Raw genomic sequence first — 20,198 nt, 5'->3', positions numbered from 1 at the left:
AATGAAATCGATATGTGTAACTAGGGGGCCGTGCACAATCCTGATTTGATGGAGACAGCCGTGAGAAGCACAGAGGAACATCTGGAGAAACTTCTGAAATGTCTGCTTCGCTGCCGCTGCTACTGTGTGATCGAGAATCTCCGGAGGGGAAGGCCCCAAATCCTCGGCTTTGCCTATTGCCTGTTGCCGAGGCCGGGGTGGAAGCGCTCGGCAGAGATGGTGCTCGGTGCTCGATGTCGGAGGGCTGGTCGGAGGCTCGAAGTTTTCGGACGGACTCGGAGTCAAACTGTGGTCGGGTGCTTCCGGGATGCTGCATCAGCAAGTTGGCGGTGCTGGAGGTTCACTGTCTGCGTGAGATGATGGGACTTTTGAGAGACTTTGAGACTTTTTACCGTGCCCATGGTCTGTTCTTATCAAATTACAGTATTGCTTTGCACTGTTGTAACTATATGTTATAATTATGTGGTTTTTGTCAGTTTTTAAGTCGGTTTGTCATGTGTTTCTGTGATATCATTCTGGAAAAACATTGCATCATTTCTTAACACATGCATTACTAAATGACAATAAAAGAGGACTGTGTGTCCACATAATCTAATCTAATCTATCCTCATCCTTTTCCGGGAAGGAAGACCACCATTCTAATTGACACTGAAAAGGAGCGATAGTCATTTAGTATTTCAAAGTTCAAGCTAATATTTATTATCAAATCACGTACACGTCACCACATACAACCCTAAGGTTCTTTTCTCTGCGGGCATACTCAGAAAATCTATAGAATAGTAACTGTAAACTGGATCCATGAAAGAACAGGATCATAGAAGACAACAATCTGTGCAAATGTAAATATAAATAAGTACCAATAAATAACAAGAGCATGAAATAACAAGATGCAGAGTCCTTAAAGTGAGATCATTGGTTGTTGGAACATCTCAATGGATGAGTGTAGTTATCCCTTTTTGTTCAAGAGCCTGATGGTTGAGGGGTAGTAACTGTTCCTGAACCTGCTGGTGCGAGTCCTGAGGCTCCTGTACCTTCTACCTGATGGCAGCAGCGAAAAGAGAGCATGGCCTGGGTGGTGGGGATCTCTGATGATGGATGCTGCTTTCCTCCAGCAACGTTTCATGTAGATGTGCTAAATGGTTGGGAGGCTTCACCCATGAGGTACTGCATCAAATCCACTAACTTCTGTAGGATTTTCTGTTCGAAGGCATTGATGTAGCCATACCAGGCTATAATGCAGGCAATTAATACACTCTCCACTACACATCTATAGAGGTTTCTCAAAGTTTTAGATGTCATGCCCAATCTTCACAGACTCCTAGGGAAGTAGAGGTGCTGTTGGTACTTAGTAAATGTTTCCAGCACAGTGTTGACGTTAACTTTCAGTTTGAGAATTTTAGTTAATGGCCCTGTTGGCCTGGTGTATGATTTTTTTTCCCCTTCTGCACAGTTCTCGTTAAGGTCAATGAACAATTGATCTGCTAGGGTGTCTGTCTCTCTGCTCTTGGACTGCAATGAGGCGGGAGGAGAGAGAGCAGCGCGACGCGGGCGCGCAGCCCTCCGGTGGAAAATGATATTGTATCTGTTAAATAGGGGCCGTGGACAATTCTGATTTGATGGAGAATGGACGTGAAAGCACAGAGGAACATCTGGAGAAATTTCTGAAATGCTCGTTCGCAGCTGTCGTTACCGTGTGGTTGGGAATCTTTCAGAGGGTAGGCCTCAAAATCCCCGGCCTTGCCTGCATTTGGCAACTGAGATTGAGGTCAAATCGTTCGGACAGAGATGGCGCTCAGTACTCGATGTCGGAGAGCTGATCAGAGCTCGAAGTTTTTGGATGACTCAGAGTCAGACTGTGGTCAGCATGGCAGGGAGAGTTTTTCTTCCTTCTCCTGTCTGCGTGAGATGTGGGACGTTTGAGAAACTTTGAACTTTACTGTGTTCAGGGACTTCTTCATCAAGTATGGTGTTGTTGCACTGTTGTAACTATAGGTTATAATTATGTGGTTTTGTCAGTTTTTTCAGTCTTGGTCTGTCCTGTGTTTTGTGATATCACACTGGAGGAATATTGTATCATTTCTTAACGCATGCATTACTAAATGACAATAAAAGAGGACTGCGTGTCTTCATAATCTAAAATAACTGCACTCCCTTCCCAATCCACGTACCTGACCAAATGATTTTTAAAAGTTGTCACCAGTGTCTTATACAATGTCAACATACCATCCCTGGAGTGTAAGAGACTGAAAGGAGAAGCTATATAATCATGAGGGGTATAGATAGGCCCTTTCCACCGAGACACTATCACTTCCTCTGGCATCTCGTTCCACATAGACACCGCCCTATACGTAAAAACATTGCCCCTTGCTCCCATAAAGCTCTTCCCTCTCCCCTTAAAACTGTGTTCTCTAGTTCTGAGTCCTCTAGTCTTGATGAAGGCTCTCAGCCCAAAACGTCAACTGTTTACTCCTCTCTATAGATGCTGCCTGGCCTGCTGAGTTCCTTCAGTATTTTGTGTGTGTTGCTCTGGATTTCCAGCGTCAGCAGATTTTCTCATGTTGCCATCCAGTTTTTGAGAAAAAGACTGCGTGTATTCACCTTTCCTATACCCCTCATGGTTAAATGACATCACCCCTCAGTCTCTTACACGCCAACGATGGTACTCTGAGATTGTATGAGATATTGGTGAGGCCTAATTTGGAGTATTGCGTGCAGTTTAGGTCACCCACTTGCAGGAAAGATGTAAACAAGAGTACAGAGAAAGAAAAGGCATCCGTTAGTCTTGCGAGACCATGGATCTGCGCTGGGGGAAGACCGGCAGTTGCCCATGCTGCAAGTCTCCCCTCTCCACGACACCGATGTAGTCCAAGGGAAGGGCATTAGGACCCATACAGCTTGGCACCAGTGTCGTCACAGAGCAATGTGTGATTAAGTGCCTTGCTCAAGGACGCAAGACGTTGCCTCGGCTGGGGCTCGAACTCACGACCTTCAGGTCGCTAGTCCAATGCCTTAACCACTTGGCCACGTGCCCACAGTACAGAGAAAATTTACAAGGATATTGCTAAGTTTGGAGGACCTGAGCTATAAGATTGAATACGTTAGGACTTTATTCCTTGGAGGGTAGAAGATTGAGGGGAGATTTGACAGAGGTATACAAAATTATGAGGGGTAGAGATCGGGTAAATGCAAGCAGGCTTTTTCCACTGAGGTTGGGTGGGACTACAACCAGAGGTCATGGGTTAAGGGTAAAAGGTGAACGGTTAAGGGGAACCTTCTTCACTCAGAGGGTGGTGAGAGTGTGGAACGAGCTGTCAGCAGCGCATGCGAGCTCGATTTCAACATTTAAGAGAAGTTTGGGTAGGTAGATAGATGGTAGGGCTATGGAGGGCTATGGTCCCAGTGCAAGTTGATGGGAGTAGGCAGTTGAAATAGCTCAGCATGGACGAGATGGGCCAAAGGGCCGGTTTCTGTGCGGTATTTTTCGATGAACTCAGTCCCTCAAATCCTGGCAGCATCTTTGTAAGTCTTATCTTCATTCTTTAAAAGTTCAATGACATCTTTAATGGCAACAAATTCCACAGATTCAACTCCATCTGGCTAAAGAAATTCCTCCTCATCTCTGTTCTAAAAGGATGCCCCTCTGTTCCTCTGGTCTTAGACTCTCCCACCATAGGAGACATCCTCTCCACGTCCGCTCTATCAAGACCTTTCACCATTTGATAGGCTTCAATGAGGTCACCCCTCGTTCTTCTGAATTCCAGTGAATACAGGCCCAGAGCCATCAAATGCTCCTCATGTGACAAGCCATTCAACCCTGGAATCATTTTTGTGAATCTTCTTTGAACCCTCTCTAGTTTCAGCATATCTTGTCCAAGATAAAGGGCCCCAACCTGCTCACAATCCTGCTTGCTATTTCTTCAAAGAATTCCAACAGATTTGTCAGGCAAGATTTTCCCTGAGGAAACCATGCTGACTACAGCCCATTTTATCATGCGCCTCCAAGTACCCTGAAACCTCATCCATAATAATTGACTCCTATATATTCCCAACCACTGAGGTCAGACTAATTGGCCTATAATTTTCTTTCTTCTGCCTCTCTCCCTTCTTAAAGAGTGGAGTGATATTTCCAATTTTTCAGTCTTCCTGAACCATCCCAGAGTCTCAGTGTTTCTTGAAAGATCATGACTAGTGCCTCCACAATATCTTCAGTCTCCTCTTTCAGAACCCTGCGATGCACACCATCTGGTCCAGGTGCTTTATCTACCTTCAGACCTTTCAGCTTCCCAAGAACCTTCTCTCTAGTTGTGGTAACTTCACACACTTCATTCCCACTGACACCTGGAGTTTCCACCATACTGCTCGGGTCTTCCATAGTGAACGCTGATGCAAAGTCTTATTCAGTTTGACCACCATTTCATTGTCCACCATTACCACCTCTCCAGCATCATTTTCCAGTGGTCTGGTCTACGCTTGGCTCTCTTTTACATTTGTGTATCTGAAGAAACTTTTTGTATTCTCTTTATTATTATTGGCTACCTTCTTAATGACTTTTTTAGTTGACTTCTGTTGGCTTTTAAAAGCTTCCCAATCCTCCAACTTCTCATTAATTTTTGCTCTATTATATGCCCCCTCTTCGGCTTTTATGTTGGGTTTGACTTGCCTTGTTAGCCACAGTTGTATCATCTTGCCTTTAGGATACTTCTTCCTCTTATTGAAGTATATATCCTTTGCCTTTCAAATTGCTTCCAGAAATTCCAGCCATTGCTGCTCTGCCGTCATCCCTGCCAGTGTCCTTTACCGAACAATTCTGACCGGCTCCTCTCTCACGCCTCTGTGATTCCCTTTACTCCACCGTAATACTGATACATCTGACTATAGCTTCTCCTTCTCAAATTTCAGGGTAAATTCGATCATATTATGATCACTTTTCTCCTAAGGGTTCTTTAACCTTAAGCTCTCTAATCAATTCTGGTTCATTGCACAACACCCAATCCAGAACCATACAGAAAAATTCTGGAGGAACTCAGCAGGCCAGGCAGCATCTATGGAAAAGAGTACAGTCGACGTTTCAGGCCGAGACCTTTCCTCAGGTCCTGATAAAGGGTCTTTGCCCAAAATGCTGACTGTACTCTTTTCCATAAATGCTGCCTGACCTGCTGAGTTCATCCAGCATTTTGTGTGTGCGTGTTGTTTGGATTTTCAGCATCTGCAGATTTTCTCTTGTTCGTGATTGCCTCCAATCCAGAGTAGCTGAGCCTCTAGTGGGCTCAACCATCAGCTGCTCTAAAAAGCCATCTCGCAGGACTCCAGAAATTCCCCCTTCTGTAATACAGCAACAATCTGATTTTACCAATCTACCTGCACATGGAAATCCCCCATGACGATCGTAACATCGCCCTTTTGGCAGGCATTTCCCATCTCCCATTGTAATTTGTAGGCCCCATCCTTAGTACTGTTTGGGGGTCTGTGTACAACTCCCATCAGGGTCTTTTAATCCTTGCAGTTCCTTAGCTCTACCCACAACGATTCAACACCTTCCAACCCTATGTCACCTCTTTTGAATGATTTAATTTCATTTTTTTACCAACAGAGCTACGCCACCCCCTCTGCCTTCGATAGGCTGTGTATCCCTGAACATTGAGCTCCCAGCTATAATCTTTCATAGTCATAGTCATAGTCATACTTTATTGATCCCGGGGGAAATTGGTTTTCATTACAGTTGCACCATAAATAATAAATAGTAACAGAACCATATATAGTTAAATAGTAATATGTAAATTATGCCAGTAAATTATGAAATAAATCCAGGACCAGCCTATTGGCTCAGGGTGTCTGACCCTCCAAGGGAGGAGTTGTAAAGTTTGATGGCCACAGGCAGGAATGACTTCCTATGACGCTCTGTGTTGCATCTCGGTGGAATGAGTCTCTGGCTGAATGTACTCCTGTGCCCAACCAGTACATTATGTAGTGGATGGGAGATATTGTCCAAGATGGCATGCAACTTAGACAGCATCCTCTTTTCAGACACCACCGTCAGAGAGTCCAATTCCGTCCCCACAACATCACTGGCCTTACGGATGAGTTTGTTGATTCTGTTGGTGTCTGCTACCCTCAGCCTGCTGCCCCAGCACACAACAGCAAACATGATCGCACTGGCCACCACAGACTCGTAGAACACCCTCAGCATCGTCCGGTAGATGTTAAAGGACCTCAGTCTCCTCAGGAAATAGAGACGGCTCTGACCCTTCTTGTAGACAGCCTCAGTGTTCCTTGACCAGTCCAGTTTATTGTCAATTCATATCCCCAGGTATTTGCTATCCTCCACCATGTCCACACTGACCCCCTGGATGGAAACAGGTGTCACCGGTACCTTAGCTCTCCTCAGGTCTACCACCAGCTCCTTAGTTTTTTTCACATTAAGCTGCAGATAATTCTGCTCACACCATGTGACAAAGTTTCCCACCGTAGCCCTGTACTCAGCCTCATCTCTCTTGCTGATGCATCCAACTATGGCAGAGTCATCAGAAAACTTCTGAAGATGACAAGACTCTGTGCGGTAGTTGAAGTCTGAGGTGTAAATGGTGAAGAGAAAGGGAGACAAGACAGTCCCCTGTGGAGCCCCAGTGCTGCTGATCACTCTGTCGGCCATGATTCAGTGATGCCCACAGCATCACACTTAGATCCCCTCCAGTTCACCTACCAGCCCCGACTAGGAGTTGAGGATGCCATCGTCTACCTGCTGAACCGTGTCTACGCCCACCTGGACAAGCCAGCGAGCACTGTGAGGGTCATGTTTTTTGACTTCTCCAGTGGTTCAACACCATCTGCCCTGCTCTGCTGGGGGAGAAGCTGACAGCGATGCAGGTGGATGCTTCCCTGGTATCATGGATTCTTGATTACCTGACTGGCAGACCACAGTACGTGTGCTTGCAACACTGTGTGTCCGACAGAGTGATCAGCAGCACTGGGGCTCCACAGGGGACTGTCTTGTCTCCCTTTCTCTTCACCATTTACACCTCGGACTTCAACTACCGCACAGAGTCTTGTCGTCTTCAGAAGTTTTCTGATGACTGTGCCATAGTTGGATGCATCAGCAAGGGAGATGAGGCTGAGTACAGGGCTACGGTAGGAAACTTTGTCACATGGTGTGAGCAGAATTATCTGCAGCTTAATGTGAAAAAGGCTAAGGAGCTGGTGGTAGACCTGAGGAGAGCTAAGGTACCGGTGATCCCTGTTTCCATCCAGGGGTCAGTGTGGACATGGTGGAGGATTACAAATACCTGGGGATATGAATTGACAATAAACTGGACTGGTCAAAGAACACTGAGGCTGTCTACAAGAAGGGTCAGAGCCGTCTCTATTTCCTGAGGAGACTGAGGTCCTTTAACATCTGTCAGACGATGCTGAGGATGTTCTACGAGTCTGTGGTGGCCAGTGCGATCATGTTTGCTGTTGTGTGTTGGGGCAGCAGGCTGAGGGTAGCAGACACCAACAGAATCAACAAACTCATTCGTAAGGCCAGTGACGTTGTGGGGATGGAACTGGACTCTCTGACGGTGGTGTCTGAAAAGAGGATGCTGTCTAAGTTGCATGCCATCTTGGACAATGTCTCCCATCCACTACATAATGTACTGGTTGGGCACAGGAGTACATTCAGCCAGAGACTCAATCCACCGAGATGCAGCACTGAGCGTCATAGGAAGCCATTCCTGCCTGTGGCCATCAAACCTTACAACTCTTCCCTTGGAGGGTCAGACACCCTGAGCCAATAGGCTGGTCCTGGACTTATTTCCTGGCATAATTTACATATTACTATTTAACTATTTATGGTTTTATTACTATTTAATTATTTATGGTGCAACTGTAACGAAAACCAATTTCCCCCGGGATCAATAAAGTCTGACTATGACTATACCTGCCAATCTGCAACTGTGCTACAAGTTCATCTACCTTATTCAGTACACTGCACGCATTCAAGTATAACACCTCCAGTCCTGTATTCACCCCTTACGATCTTGTCCATCTTTTACATTGCAACTCATCCTGTTGACTGCAATTTTGCCCTATCATCAGCCTCTGCTCGCTACACGTTGCCTCTGTTTGTAAACCAGCTACCTCATCTTCAGCACTATTATCCGCCTTTCCTACGACACTTCTTGCATTGAAGTATAGGCAGCTCAGGACACTCGTCACACCAACCTTTTGATTCCTAACTTTGTCTGACTTTACCAGCAACCTCCCCACGAACGGTTCTGCCACTCTGGTTCCCATCCCTCTGCAACTCTCGTTTAAACCCCACCGTGTAGCATTAACAAACCTTCCCACTGGGATATTAGTCCCCCTCCAGCTCAGGTGCAAACCGTCCCCTCAGTTCAGGTGCCACCTTCCCTGGAAGGGAACCCAATAATCCAAAAATCATTGAGAAACTGAGTTACAGAGAAAGGTTGAATAGGTTAGGACTTTATTCCCTGGAGCGTAGAAGAGTGAGGGGAGATTTGATCGAGGTATATAAAATTATGATGGGTATAGGTAGAGTGAATGCAAGCAGGCTTTTTCCACTGAGGCGAGGGGAGAAAAAAACCAGAGGACATGGGTTCAGGGTGAGGGGGGAAAAGTTTAAAGGAAACATTGGGGGGGGGGCTTCTTCACACAGAGAGTGGTGGGAGTGTGGAATGAGCTGCCAGATGAAGTGGTAAATGCGGGCTCACTTTTAACATTTAGGAAAAACTTGGACAGATACATGGATGGGAAGTGTATGGAGGGATATGGTCCAGGTGCAGGTCGGTGGGACTGGGCAGAAAAATGGTTCAGCACAGCCAAGAAGGGCCAAAAGGCCTGTTTCTGTGCTGTAATGTTCTATGGTTCTAAGTCTTATGCCCTCCCTCCTACACCAACTCCTTAGCCATATATTAAACTGTATAACCTTTCTATTTCTGGCCTCATTAGCATGTGGCCTGGGTAATCCTGGAAGTCCTGACCTTTAACTTAGCACCCAACTCCCTATGCAGAACCTCTTCACTCATCCTCCCCATGTTATTGGTACCTATACGGACCACAACTTCTGGCTGCTTGCCCTCCCACTTAAGAAAGCTGAGAACGCGATCTGAGATGTCCCGGACCCTGGCACCTGGGAGGCAACGTACAATCCAGGAATCTCGTTGTCGCCCACAGAGCCTCCCATCGGAGAAGAGTGAAGAGGTTCTGCATGGGGGAGTTGGGTGCTAAGTTAAAGGGCAGGACTTCCAGGGTAGTGATCTCAGGAATTGATACCCAGGCCATATGCTAGTGAGGTCAGAACTAGAAAGATCATACAGTTTAATATGTGACTAAGGAGTTGGTGTAGGAGGGAGGGCATAAGATTTTTGAATCATTGGGTTCCCTTCCAGGGAAGGTGGGACCTGTACTGAAGGGATTTGCTGCCCCATTACCACAGTGTGTCTCTTCTCCCCCACCACCCCCCTTCCCTCCTGAGTCACAGAGGCAGACTCAGTGCCAGAGACCCGACCACTGTGACTTCTCTCTGTTAGGTCACCTCCCACCCCCCGACAGTATCCAAAGTTGAGGGAGATGGCCACAGGGGTGCTCTGCACTGACTTCTTAACCCCCTTTCCCCTTCCTGACTGTCACCCAGATTCCTGTGTCCCTGCACCTTGGGAGTAACTACCTCTCTGTATGTCCTATCTGTCACCCCCTCCGCCTCCAAAATGATCTGGAGTTCATCCAGTTCCAGCTCCAACTCCTTAACGTGGTTTGCTAGAAGGTGCAGCTGGACTCAATTCTTGCAGTTGTGGTCAGGAGGCACTGGAGGTCTCCCTGCCCTCCCACATCCCGCAAGAGGAGCTTTCAACTACCCTGCCTGGCATCTCTACTGTCCGAGCTGAGCAGATACAAAGAAAGGGAAAAACACCTGAATTTTTCTCTGACTGAGGCTTTTCTGAAGCCTTGGAGAACTAAGGCCTCAAGAGTACAGTCTTTATGGAAAAGAGTACAGTCGGCATTTTGGGCTGAGACCCTTTATCAGGACCTGATGAAGTGTCTCGGCCTGAAACGTCAACTGTACTCTTTTCTATAGATGCTGCCTGGCCTGCTGAGTTCCTCCAGCATTTTTTGGTATGATTCTGGATTGGGTGTTGTGCAATGAACTGGAATTGATTAGAGAGCTTAAGGTAAAAGAACCCTTAAGAGTAAAGTGATCATAATATGATCGTATTTACCCTGAAATTTGAGAGGGAGAAGCTAAAGTCAGATGTATCAGTATTACAGTGGAGTAAATGGAATGACAGAGGCAGGAGAGGGGAGTTGGCCAGAATTGTTTGGTAAAGAACACTGGCAGGGATGACGGCAGAGTAACAATGGCTGGAATTTCTAGAATCAATTTGAAAGCAATCTGACTCTGTCCACTCAGATGATGGCCGCTGCACTTGCCCCTGCCTTCCTTTAATTTGCTCTTACTAATCAATCACAAACGCTGATTGGCCGCTGGTCAAAGCTCTATTATGCTGCTGTGACCCACTCCTGCCTTTTATCCTTGGGGAGTTGATCTGATTGAAGTCCCCTCCTCTCCAAACTTCTGATGCCTGGATTGGCTACTGGTCAAAGCTCTATGACCGTGCAATGTTGTTGATGCCAGATGGGGTGGTTTGAGTATCTCAGCAACTGCTGTCCTCCTGGGAATTTCATGCACAACGGCCTCGAGAGTTTACAGAGAATGGTGCAAAAAAAAAAACAAAAACAAAAAAAAAATCATCCAGTGAATGGCAGTTCTGTGGACGAGAGCACCTTGTTAATGAGAGAGGTCAGAGGAGAATGGCCAGACTGGTTCAAGCTGACGGGAAGGCGACAGTAACTCAAATAACCACACGCTACAACAGTGGTGTGCAGAAGAGCTTCTCTGAATGAACCTTGAAGTGGATGGATTACAGTAGTGGAAGAACACGGATGTACAGAATTTCATTCAGTGTATGTACAGGAGGTAGCTAATAAACTGAGTGTAGGTACACATAGGTCTTCTGTTCACGTGCCCCTAGCTCCTTCTGTTTCATGGAGTGAACATTAATTTGATATTCTCCACCCTAAAGTCCTTCAGATCACTTTGCTTTTGTGCAGTGTTCGAGGGCAAAAGGTAGGTTCTGTTGGGTCTGACTGTTTAGTTATTACTTTATTTGCGCTTAACAATTAATTATCTGCTGGTATTTTATATAATTACTTATATACAGGTAACTGCTTAGTATGCTACCTAGTAGTCACAGTATGTCTATTCAGTGTGTCCCCTAGTGGTCACGGTATGTATTTGTAGTTGTTTGGTGTGCCCCCTAGTGGTCACGGTATGTATTTGTAGTTGTTTGGTGTGCCCCCTAGTGGTCACGGTATGTATTTGTAGTTGTTTGGTGTGCCCCCTAGTGGTCACGGTATGTATTTGCAGGTGTTCAGTGTGTCCCCTAGTAGTCATGGTGTGGATATACAGTTGCTCAATGTGTCCCTCATGGTTACATTTGTATGATTTCAGAAAGCTCCGAGAGTTTCTTATTTGAATAGGACCTTTCTTACTGGTTTCTCCCAGAGGACCACAACCTTGCCGTAGGGTTTGGAGGCTTGCGCGTGCCTCAGTGACCCGGAGAGCTATGTTGGCTGGAGTCAGGGCTTTACGCCTTGGCTGTTGGTAGGGTCACCCATGCCAAACAGGGTCAAAGGACAGAGGTCAGACTAAGAGTGGACCACCCGGTCCTCCAGGTTCGGGGCTAACAACCCTGACTGGTCGAACAAAACTGTTACTGAAATGAAGATTCTTTCTCCATCTGAGTGCGACGGTATTCCTGAGTCTCCACCCGGGACTTGCGTGACTGACAGGAGTGAAAACCGACAGGAAGCTCCCGACACGATGAAGGAAGCCCTGAACACCGCCAGAGATGGAGGGCGTTCATTGCTGCCCCAGTTAACCTACCAATCGGCACGCCTTTGGACTGTGAGAGGAAACCCACGCGGTCACGGGGAGAACGTACAAACTCCTTACAGGCAATGGCGGGAATTGAACCCCGGGTCGCCTGTACCGTAAGGCGTCATGCCAACTGCTACCGTGCCGCCCGCATTAAAATCCAAAGAGCTCTGTCCAGCCATCACTGATTTGAAATATCTTTAATATAAATAGTTTTGGATTGCAGCAGCAAGTACAACACTTCGAAAACGTACACACAAAAACACGGTTTCACAATGTACGTCTCTTGATTATCAAAAATGCTTGCATTTTTTTTAAATACGCACATTTATATATATATGTACATACATATATAATCTTTCTGCGCGAAAATATTAAAATTAAACAGGATTCAATCCCAATACTTGGTCGTAGAGAGTTCTACGTAGCAATGATGACACGTGAATTGTACATTCAGAATGTGTCATTTGTACAGTACATATCAAAAAGTATCTAACTGGCTCTTACTTACGAGTTTTATGGTCACTACAAGTGAATACAGTTTCATCTTACGATATCCTTCTCCTTAGCAACAACTAATTCTATTTAAAGTTTGATCATTACGCGAAGGTCCGCTGTGTCTCATTGTCGTAATGTTTACAAAAAGGTAGGATCCTTTAGTACATAAAACACCCTATCCCGCCTCATGCAATGCATCGTCGGGAGAGAACCGAGGTTTCAGTAAATGTCCTTAGGTCAAGGAGTTATCTGTCACTAGTAATAGCAGCTTCACAAAATATGACAATATGCCATACTCGATGAAGTAAGTCACGGACTTATTTCAGAACGAGGCGTCACCTCCACTTCCATCTGCGGGAAGGAAACAAGAGAGGAAATATCCGGTTAATCGCGCTGTACAATCCGGAGCCGCCCTCATTGAATCCCCCCACCCCCAACTCAGTCGCAGCCTGGGAACGTGGAGGGGAGCCCACTTAGGACGGAGGTGAGGAGGAACTTCTTTAGCCCGAGGGTGGGTGAATCTGTGGGATTTGTTTGCCACAGGCTGGGTATATTTAAAGCGGAGGTTGATGGGTTCTTGATTAGTCAGGGTGACAAAGGTTATAGGGAAAGGGCAGGAAGGATGGGGTTGAGGGGATGATAGACCGGCCATGGGGCAAATAGCCGAACAAACACTATGTGCTGAATGGCCTAGTTGTGCACTTTTGGCTTATGGGCCTACTAAGTGGTCGATTCTGCCGAGGGGTTTCGGCCCGAAACGTCGACCGTACTCTTTCCTCTCACTTGTACATGCAGTAGATTGGCAGAAGTTGGCCCCGTGGGCGAGAGCTGGCGACAAACTCCCCCCACACCCCCTCCCCAACACTTCCCGGTCACTGAGTATCGGACGTCCTTGCAGGGAGGGGGGATGCCACGGGTGGATACAGGCAGGGTTGGAGATGTGTGTGAGTGTGAGAGAGAAGGTTGGGGATGTGGTGGGGAGGGGAGGAAGGGAAAGGAGTTCGTTTGGCCGCTAATAAAGATCATGAAGCGCGTGATAAATAAGCGTACCCGAATCTTAAACCATCTGTGGTCTCACCAGCCCTCCCGGCAACACTGCGCCCCCCACTGAGGGGGGAGGTCTAACTGCAGCGTGACATGTTTACATAGTTTTTTTTCCCCAATGGTAAACACTGCTGGAAACACTGCCTTCTCCTGGAAGCCCTGATCAGACCGCTGCTCTCCCAGATTATATAGGTGACATACCGGACGGAAGGAGGAAGGAAAATTGCAATCCGAAAAGGGGTTTGGCGGGCTGGCAGACGGAGAGGAGGGTTGGGTTACATTATTAATGGTGGTGGTGGAAAGGGTTGGGTTTTCTTATCTTCTACAAGGTAAACACTCTCACACCCCATCGGAACGCAAGCACAAACTGGGAGCAAGAGGCTGTAGTTTTGCCCCCCACAACCACCCTAAACTTCTCCCAAGCCGCACCCCTCCAGGATAAGCGAAAATTATGGTCTCCATAGAGTTGCGTCAGTGGGTTTCCTGCCTGAACTCCGATGGGCTGAATGGCCCCCCTTTCCTCTTGCTGCCAGTTTGGTCTGGTGAACAGTGGGCACCCGGGGGACCTACCTTGCTGGAAGTATCCCTGGCTGCGTCTCTGGAGTTGATGCAACTCAGCGTTGAACCCGTCACAGGGGGGTCTTGAGACATAGGTCTCAAATACTGTTTCGTACGAAGCTAATTCTTCGAGGAAGGATTGTTCTTCTGGGGAGAGGTCGGTAGCGGAGCGGGAGTCCGGGCTCGTCGCGACCTCCGGCTCCGCAGCGCCGGGGCCCCCGGAGCCGCCGGCCTTCGGCGAGCAGGTGGGACCGAGGGTACCGCCGGCCACCGCGGGGGCCTCGAGGTCCTTCAGGAGGTTCTCGATCACGTCGTCGCCCTCGTCTTCCTCCTCCTCCTCTTGCGGGGCGTAGTTCACCGCGGCGAAGTCCACGCCCCTCCAGGGCTTGGGGTCTTGGAAGTCCAGGAAGGGGGCGGCGGCGGTCGAGAGAGGGGAAGCTTGAGTGGGGGATCCTCCCGCGGGGAGGATCTCGCCCGGGTCCGAGTGGTTGAGCCAGTTCATGGCCTCCGCGCGTTCCTTTCCGTCCAGGTAGCCGAAGCAGCCGGCGGCTGGCATCTTGATGGGCGAGGCCTCGGGGGTGAGGAGCCCCTCCGGGGTCCTGGGGACGTGGATGGAGAGGGGAACCCGCAGTTTGGGGAATCCCATCATGGCGCAGATGCCCCCGCCGTTGCCGGGACTATCCGGGGACGGCGGCAGCTTCTCGTAGAGTGGGGCACACACCTCGGTGCGGTAGAAGAGCTCGCCGGCGGCCGGGCCGTACCCGTCGCACCCCCCGAAGGCGAAGGCTGCGCCCGGCAGGCGAGGGGTGCAAGGAGGGGTGGGCGACTCGCCCCCGAAGACGCAGTCGCCGTAGGCCAGCTCCGGGAGCTCCGAGGAGCCGGGGTCGGTACCGGGCAGACTTTCCACCTCGCCCTGGCTTTGGGGGCCTCTCGGGGCCAGAAGTCGTCCTCCGTCCCCTTCCTCGGGGGGCGCGGCGGCGGTGGGACCCTCCACGAACTCCAGGCAGATGCCGCTGAAGTCGAAGGACTGGGCCGAGACGCCGCTGGTCGGGGTGCCGGACAGCGGGGTGAAGACGGTGTCGGGGCTGGACAAATAGGAGGGGGACTCCAGCGCAGGCGGCGGAGCAGGCAGGGCGTAGGCGAACAACTGGTTGTCCATCTCCTCCTCGGACAACTGCTGCCGGAGACACCAGGCTTCATTCTCACTGCGGGACAGGGGGGAAGGGGACAACGTTAGGACGGCTGACCTGCCAAGGCTACAATGAGCCCCGCGCAAACCGGTGTCATACCGGCTCTTCGGACGGAACGAGATCCTTTGGCCCGACCATCACCCACCCATTTACCCATTACTGCCTTGTTCCCCTCACATTCCAACCCGCCACCTAAGAGGTCACGATGGCGCAGCGGGTAGGGTCGCTCCCTCACAGTCCCCAAAGGCAAGGCCCCGTTGGCCCAATCAAATCCACGCCTCTCGTCGTTCTAACCCCACTAATTGCCCGCCGCAGGGGTGGAGTTGCTGCAGGGCTACGGGGAAAGGGTGGAAGTTGCGGGTCACCTTCCGGAGAGCCAGTTGGGGGGGGGGGCACAACAGCCTCCCGCAGCCCTGTGGTTTCAATGGGCCAAACCACTCAGTGGCAAAGAACAGGCTCTCAGGAGTTCAATGGTCGCGTCCTATCCAAGTCAATGGGCCGAATGTCCTCCCCTTCGGCCCAAAGGAACCGCGCCGCTCAGCGACCCAGCTACGTAACCCAAGCCTAATCCCAGTTCAATTTACAAGAACCAATTAGCCTACTAACTGGTAGGTCTTTGGACTGTTGGGAGGAAATCGGAGCACCCGGAGGAAACCCGCGCAGTCACGGGGAGAAAGGCGGCGCCAGGAATGAAATCTGAGCTCGTTGCGTTAGCCGCTACCGGGGCGCCCCCTCTGGTCTCTTTAAAAAAAAAATCTCTCCCCTCCCGCAGCAATGCCCCGCATTAGGGCCGCCGGCGCTGGGGGAACCGATGCGCGGCTGCCGTAGGAGCCCCGCCCGCAGCTCACCTGATGGCATAGTTGTGGCACAGGACGGGGACCTCGGCGCACTCCACCTGCGCAGCCAGGTAGACCCAAACCCACAGGCCGTCTTTGCTCTGGAGGCGCACCACCATCTCCGTCTTGGCCTCGCTCCGTCCGCTCACTGCGAGAGAGAAAGAGGCCCCCTCCCGGTTAGAGCTCGCAACCACTGACCGAGGGTGAACGGGCGAGAGAGGGGTGGGGTGTGGGGAAGGCGGCGTGAGGGAGGTGGGGAGGGGGGGTTGGCTGGCGGCGATAAAGGACTCCCTCACACTCACCTAAGCGGTAGTGGTGGGTGGAGGCGTGCGACAGGTCCTGGGGGTGAACGAGGTTATACCACGACTTGCCGACCAGCTCACTGTTCTGGTATCCCAGGTAGTAAGAGACACTGTGTGGAGAGGCAGAGGACGCCGGTTAGTAAAGGGTTAAAGACACCGGGCCAGCGCGTCGGTGGGGGGCGGGGGGAGAGGGGTGCTCTCGGAAAGATTTAAAGATCAGCCTCATTTGTCACACACACACACACACAGTGAAACGCGTAGTTTGCGTTAATGACCGGACATGCCCCGCAAAGTGTCGTCACGCTTCCCCACAACACACCGACCCTAACCCCTAGGTTTTTGGGATCTGGGAGGAAACCGGAGCACCCGGAGGAAACCCACGCGGTCGCGGGGTGAGAGCGTACAAACTCCAGGCGGGCAGCGGCGGGAATCGAACCCCGGGCCGCCCACTCCGTTCCTCCGGGCCTGTCAGATGTGTCACCGTGGGGTCAGACCGTGGCGGACAGTGGGATCCAGCCACTTGTCCCGCCCTTCAGTCGTGTCTCCTGCGCACACCGCACCCTCCCTCACGTTCCTTCCCTGTCTCCCTCAGTGCTCGGTCTGCCGGTCCCTGTGGGTCTCCCAAAGATGAACTGGTGGTGTGTGTGTGTGTGTCTGTGTGTGTGTGTGTCTGTGTGTGTGTGTGTGTGTGTGTCTGTGTGTGTCTGTGTGTGTGTGTGTGTGTGTCTCTGTGTGTCTGTGTGTGTGTGTGTGTGTGTCTGTGTGTGTGTGTGTGTGTGTGTGTGTGTGTGTGACTGTATGCTTGTGTCTGCGTCTGTCTCACTGTTTCACTGCAGTGTGTCTTGTGTGTTATGTGGCTGCGAGTGCGCTCCGTGACTGTGTGTTTGTGTGTCTATTGGTGCAAGTGGGTATGTCTGAATGTATGTATTGATGTGTGTGTGTGTGTGTGTGTGTCCCTGTATGTGTTTATGTATTTGCGAGTGTGTTTGTGAATGTCTGACTATGTGTGTGTGTGTGTGTGTGTGTGTGTGTGTGTGTGTGTGTGAGTGAGAGAGAGAGAGAGAGAGAGAGAGTGAGAGAGACAGACAGAGAGAGAGGGGTGGCGGGGGGAAGCCGGGATGGACGAGCGGAGAACGGGGAGGCCTCAGCGCGCCGCTCCGTCCCTACCTGTCGGAAGCCTCGACAAACATCATATCCTTGGAGTGGCGACTCTGGAAGAAGGAGAGGAACAGGTGGTTTTCGAAGAGCCGCGGCCGGGTGTCCAGCGGCGAGCAGAAGGCGATGAAGACCGGCTTGGACGACCAGTACGTGCCGACCGGGGGCTGGTGATAGCGGCCCCGGATCAGCACCATCTTGTTGCCGGCGCTCTGCCGCCGTACGGAGCGCGAGGTGTTGAACCGACAGCGGAAGAGACGCTCTGAAAACGGCAGAGAGAAGCGGGGTTGAGGAAGGCGAGTAACAGGCGGAGATTTAAAAGGCTGGAAAGGCGGACAGGGATGCGGGGAGACTCACCCGTCTCCGGCGAGGAGGTCTGCATCAGATGAGTGCTCAGCACCAAATGGTCCAGGGAGTCGGTGATGTCGTAAATACTGTCGCCCTGCGCCACCAGATCCACCTGAAATGCACGGCAAGATCCCACGTCAGCGGCACGGCAAGATCGGGATTTCCCGAGGACGCAGCGCGGCGAGCTCGCGAAGGAAACCCCGGCCGGATCGCGCGTCCTTCCGCACGCTCTCCACCACCCACCGCCCCCGCCACCCTCCCGAACCGGGCCGGGGTGGGATCGATCCTACCGTACCTGCCCTCCACCCCGCCCAGGAGCACGGCAAGATCCCAATTAAGTTGTAACATCCCAAGTCGCATCGTATCACGGAAAGGTCACAAATCGCGTCGTATCACGTCTCCATCTACCACCTCTCACTCTCCCCTCCCTCCCCGTATGAAACACGGCAAGACGTCACCCGTGCTGCGCGGCAAGATCCCAAAATCTCAGCATAGCAAGATCCCAGTATGAAACATGGACACGCAACTTCCTCAAGACTTCGGCGTACGCTCTCTAGGCTGTAATCCCCTCCCAAGATATGTGATGCCCCAGGAGGATGGGGAGAGGGGCGAGGGGGTGCCGGAAGGATTGGTTCGGGGGTTCGCCACACTCACCAGTGAGTGGCCCAGGTGGTCGGAGACGTTCTCGGACACGTAGATGAGCTTCCCCTCGCTGCTCAGCGCCATGAGAAAGCCGGGCAGGGACTGCACAAAGTCCGCCAACTCCTGCGGCGAGATCAGGGGCAGGCACTCCTCCGCGTCGATGCCTGAAGGGGCGAGAGGCCAGCACATGAAAGTCCAACCCTGACACTCGCAAGAGAACTACAACAATCTTCAAAACAGAACAATTTACAAACGCGCATCTCTCTCTCTTTTTTTAAAAAAAACGACTATAATGTCAATCCCTTCCAAAAGGGCTAGCACGGGCACCGTGGGCCGAATGCCCCCGTCACCCCCCGAGCAGCCGCGAGGTTCGCTGGTAGCTAAATTTACCCGGGTTGAAGAAGACCGACTTCCGGGTGTAGATGCACGCCAGGGACATAATGTGTAGATAAGAGAGTCTCGACTTGTCAGCCTCCGAAATGGGTAAGAGTTCCTTCAAATTCCTGATCTCCGCGTTGATCTGGTCTCTTCTCGCTTTCGATGCTCCCTTCGTCGACCTGTACATGGTTGCAAACCTTCTCCGCCGTCTTGCCCTCCCTTTCACGGCTTCTTTCTTTCTCTCTCTCTTTCTTTCTCCCACTCTCTGCTCTGGACCAGAACTGGATCCTCTGGTACAGCACACTGAGGCGAGCGGGGTTTTTATAGGTGGTTGCCTGCGAAGGGGGGGGGGCCGGGCCGGCGTAAATGGGCCGGTTTCTCATCAACGCACGGCGAAGGGGAGGGGAGAGGGAGGGCATCGCGCTCAGTGACTAAACCCACGCGTCACTTCGGTCGTATGACGTCTCAGCAGCGAGCTTCCCAATTACGGACAAAAAAAAAGATTCAGCGGTGGGGGGAGGGATAGAGTGAGAACTACGGAGAAAGGTGCAATGTGCCGAGAGAGGGAGAGAGAATGCGAAGGAAAAATAAACGGGGATGAGGGAAGGACGAGCTAGAGGAACGAAGCGATATATAGGAAAATGGAGAGGGGGTAGAGGGGCAAAAAGAGGTAATTCCCTCCAGTTAGCCAGAGGAATAGGGCAAGGGTTCTCTGAGGGGGGAGAGAGAGAGATAGATAGATAGAAAGAGCGAGGGATGGAGACAGGGGTTGCGAGAGAGCGCGCCCTTATAAGGAGAAAGAGCTTGCGATGAACAGACGGTGAATAACGTGTAGGAAGGTACGGGGGGTTGGGGGGGGAGGAAGGCTGGAGATATTCGGAGAGAGGGGAGGTGGGGAGAAGAACACGAAACGGGCGCAAAACAAGGGGGGGTAGTTCTGAGAGAGAAAGATACAGGAGTATTCTCAGGGAGGGAGAGGGACCGGACGGAGCAGCTGGAGACGTGGGGAATGGTGTGTTTTTTTACGCAGGGGAAAGGGGTCCCAGATTCAATGCGGACGGGGATTGAGTTGCAGATTACAGGAGTGAATGGGACTGTAATCGGCGAGAGGAGATTTCAGCACCGCAAACCCGTGGACAGCGCCGCTCCCAACTTCTCCGGTAAAGGAGAGCCGGAGGTGGGCGAGGGGGGGGGGAGGGGTACAGAAAACGAGGGAGAGAGGTGGGGGTGGGGGTGGGGGAGGGTTCCAAAGTCAGAAAGAGAATGAGAGGGGAGGGAAAGGCAGGGAGACGGGAGTCCTATTGGAGACAGTTAC

General features: G+C 50.9%; 1 protein-coding gene across 1 annotated transcript in view; it reads right to left on the bottom strand.

Moving 5' to 3' along the window:
• The window catches only part of LOC134339568 (neuronal PAS domain-containing protein 4B-like), a 36,493-nt gene extending 17,423 nt beyond the window's left edge, over positions 1 to 19,070 (bottom strand). Inside the window, exons 1-7 of the mRNA XM_063036193.1 lie at positions 18,896 to 19,070; positions 18,518 to 18,669; positions 17,873 to 17,975; positions 17,528 to 17,777; positions 16,361 to 16,470; positions 16,071 to 16,206; positions 14,045 to 15,237 (exon numbers count right to left, since the gene is read on the bottom strand). Coding sequence (XP_062892263.1) covers positions 14,045 to 15,237; positions 16,071 to 16,206; positions 16,361 to 16,470; positions 17,528 to 17,777; positions 17,873 to 17,975; positions 18,518 to 18,669; positions 18,896 to 19,070 — 2,119 coding nt within the window. The remainder of the gene's footprint in view (positions 1 to 14,044; positions 15,238 to 16,070; positions 16,207 to 16,360; positions 16,471 to 17,527; positions 17,778 to 17,872; positions 17,976 to 18,517; positions 18,670 to 18,895) is intronic.
• Between the last annotated feature and the right edge of the window lie 1,128 nt (positions 19,071 to 20,198).

The sequence above is a fragment of the Mobula hypostoma genome, chromosome 30, assembly GCF_963921235.1.
Source record: "Mobula hypostoma chromosome 30, sMobHyp1.1, whole genome shotgun sequence".
In the NCBI taxonomy this organism is placed as follows: domain Eukaryota; kingdom Metazoa; phylum Chordata; class Chondrichthyes; order Myliobatiformes; family Myliobatidae; genus Mobula; species Mobula hypostoma.
This window is presented reverse-complemented; position numbering and strand designations above follow the sequence as displayed.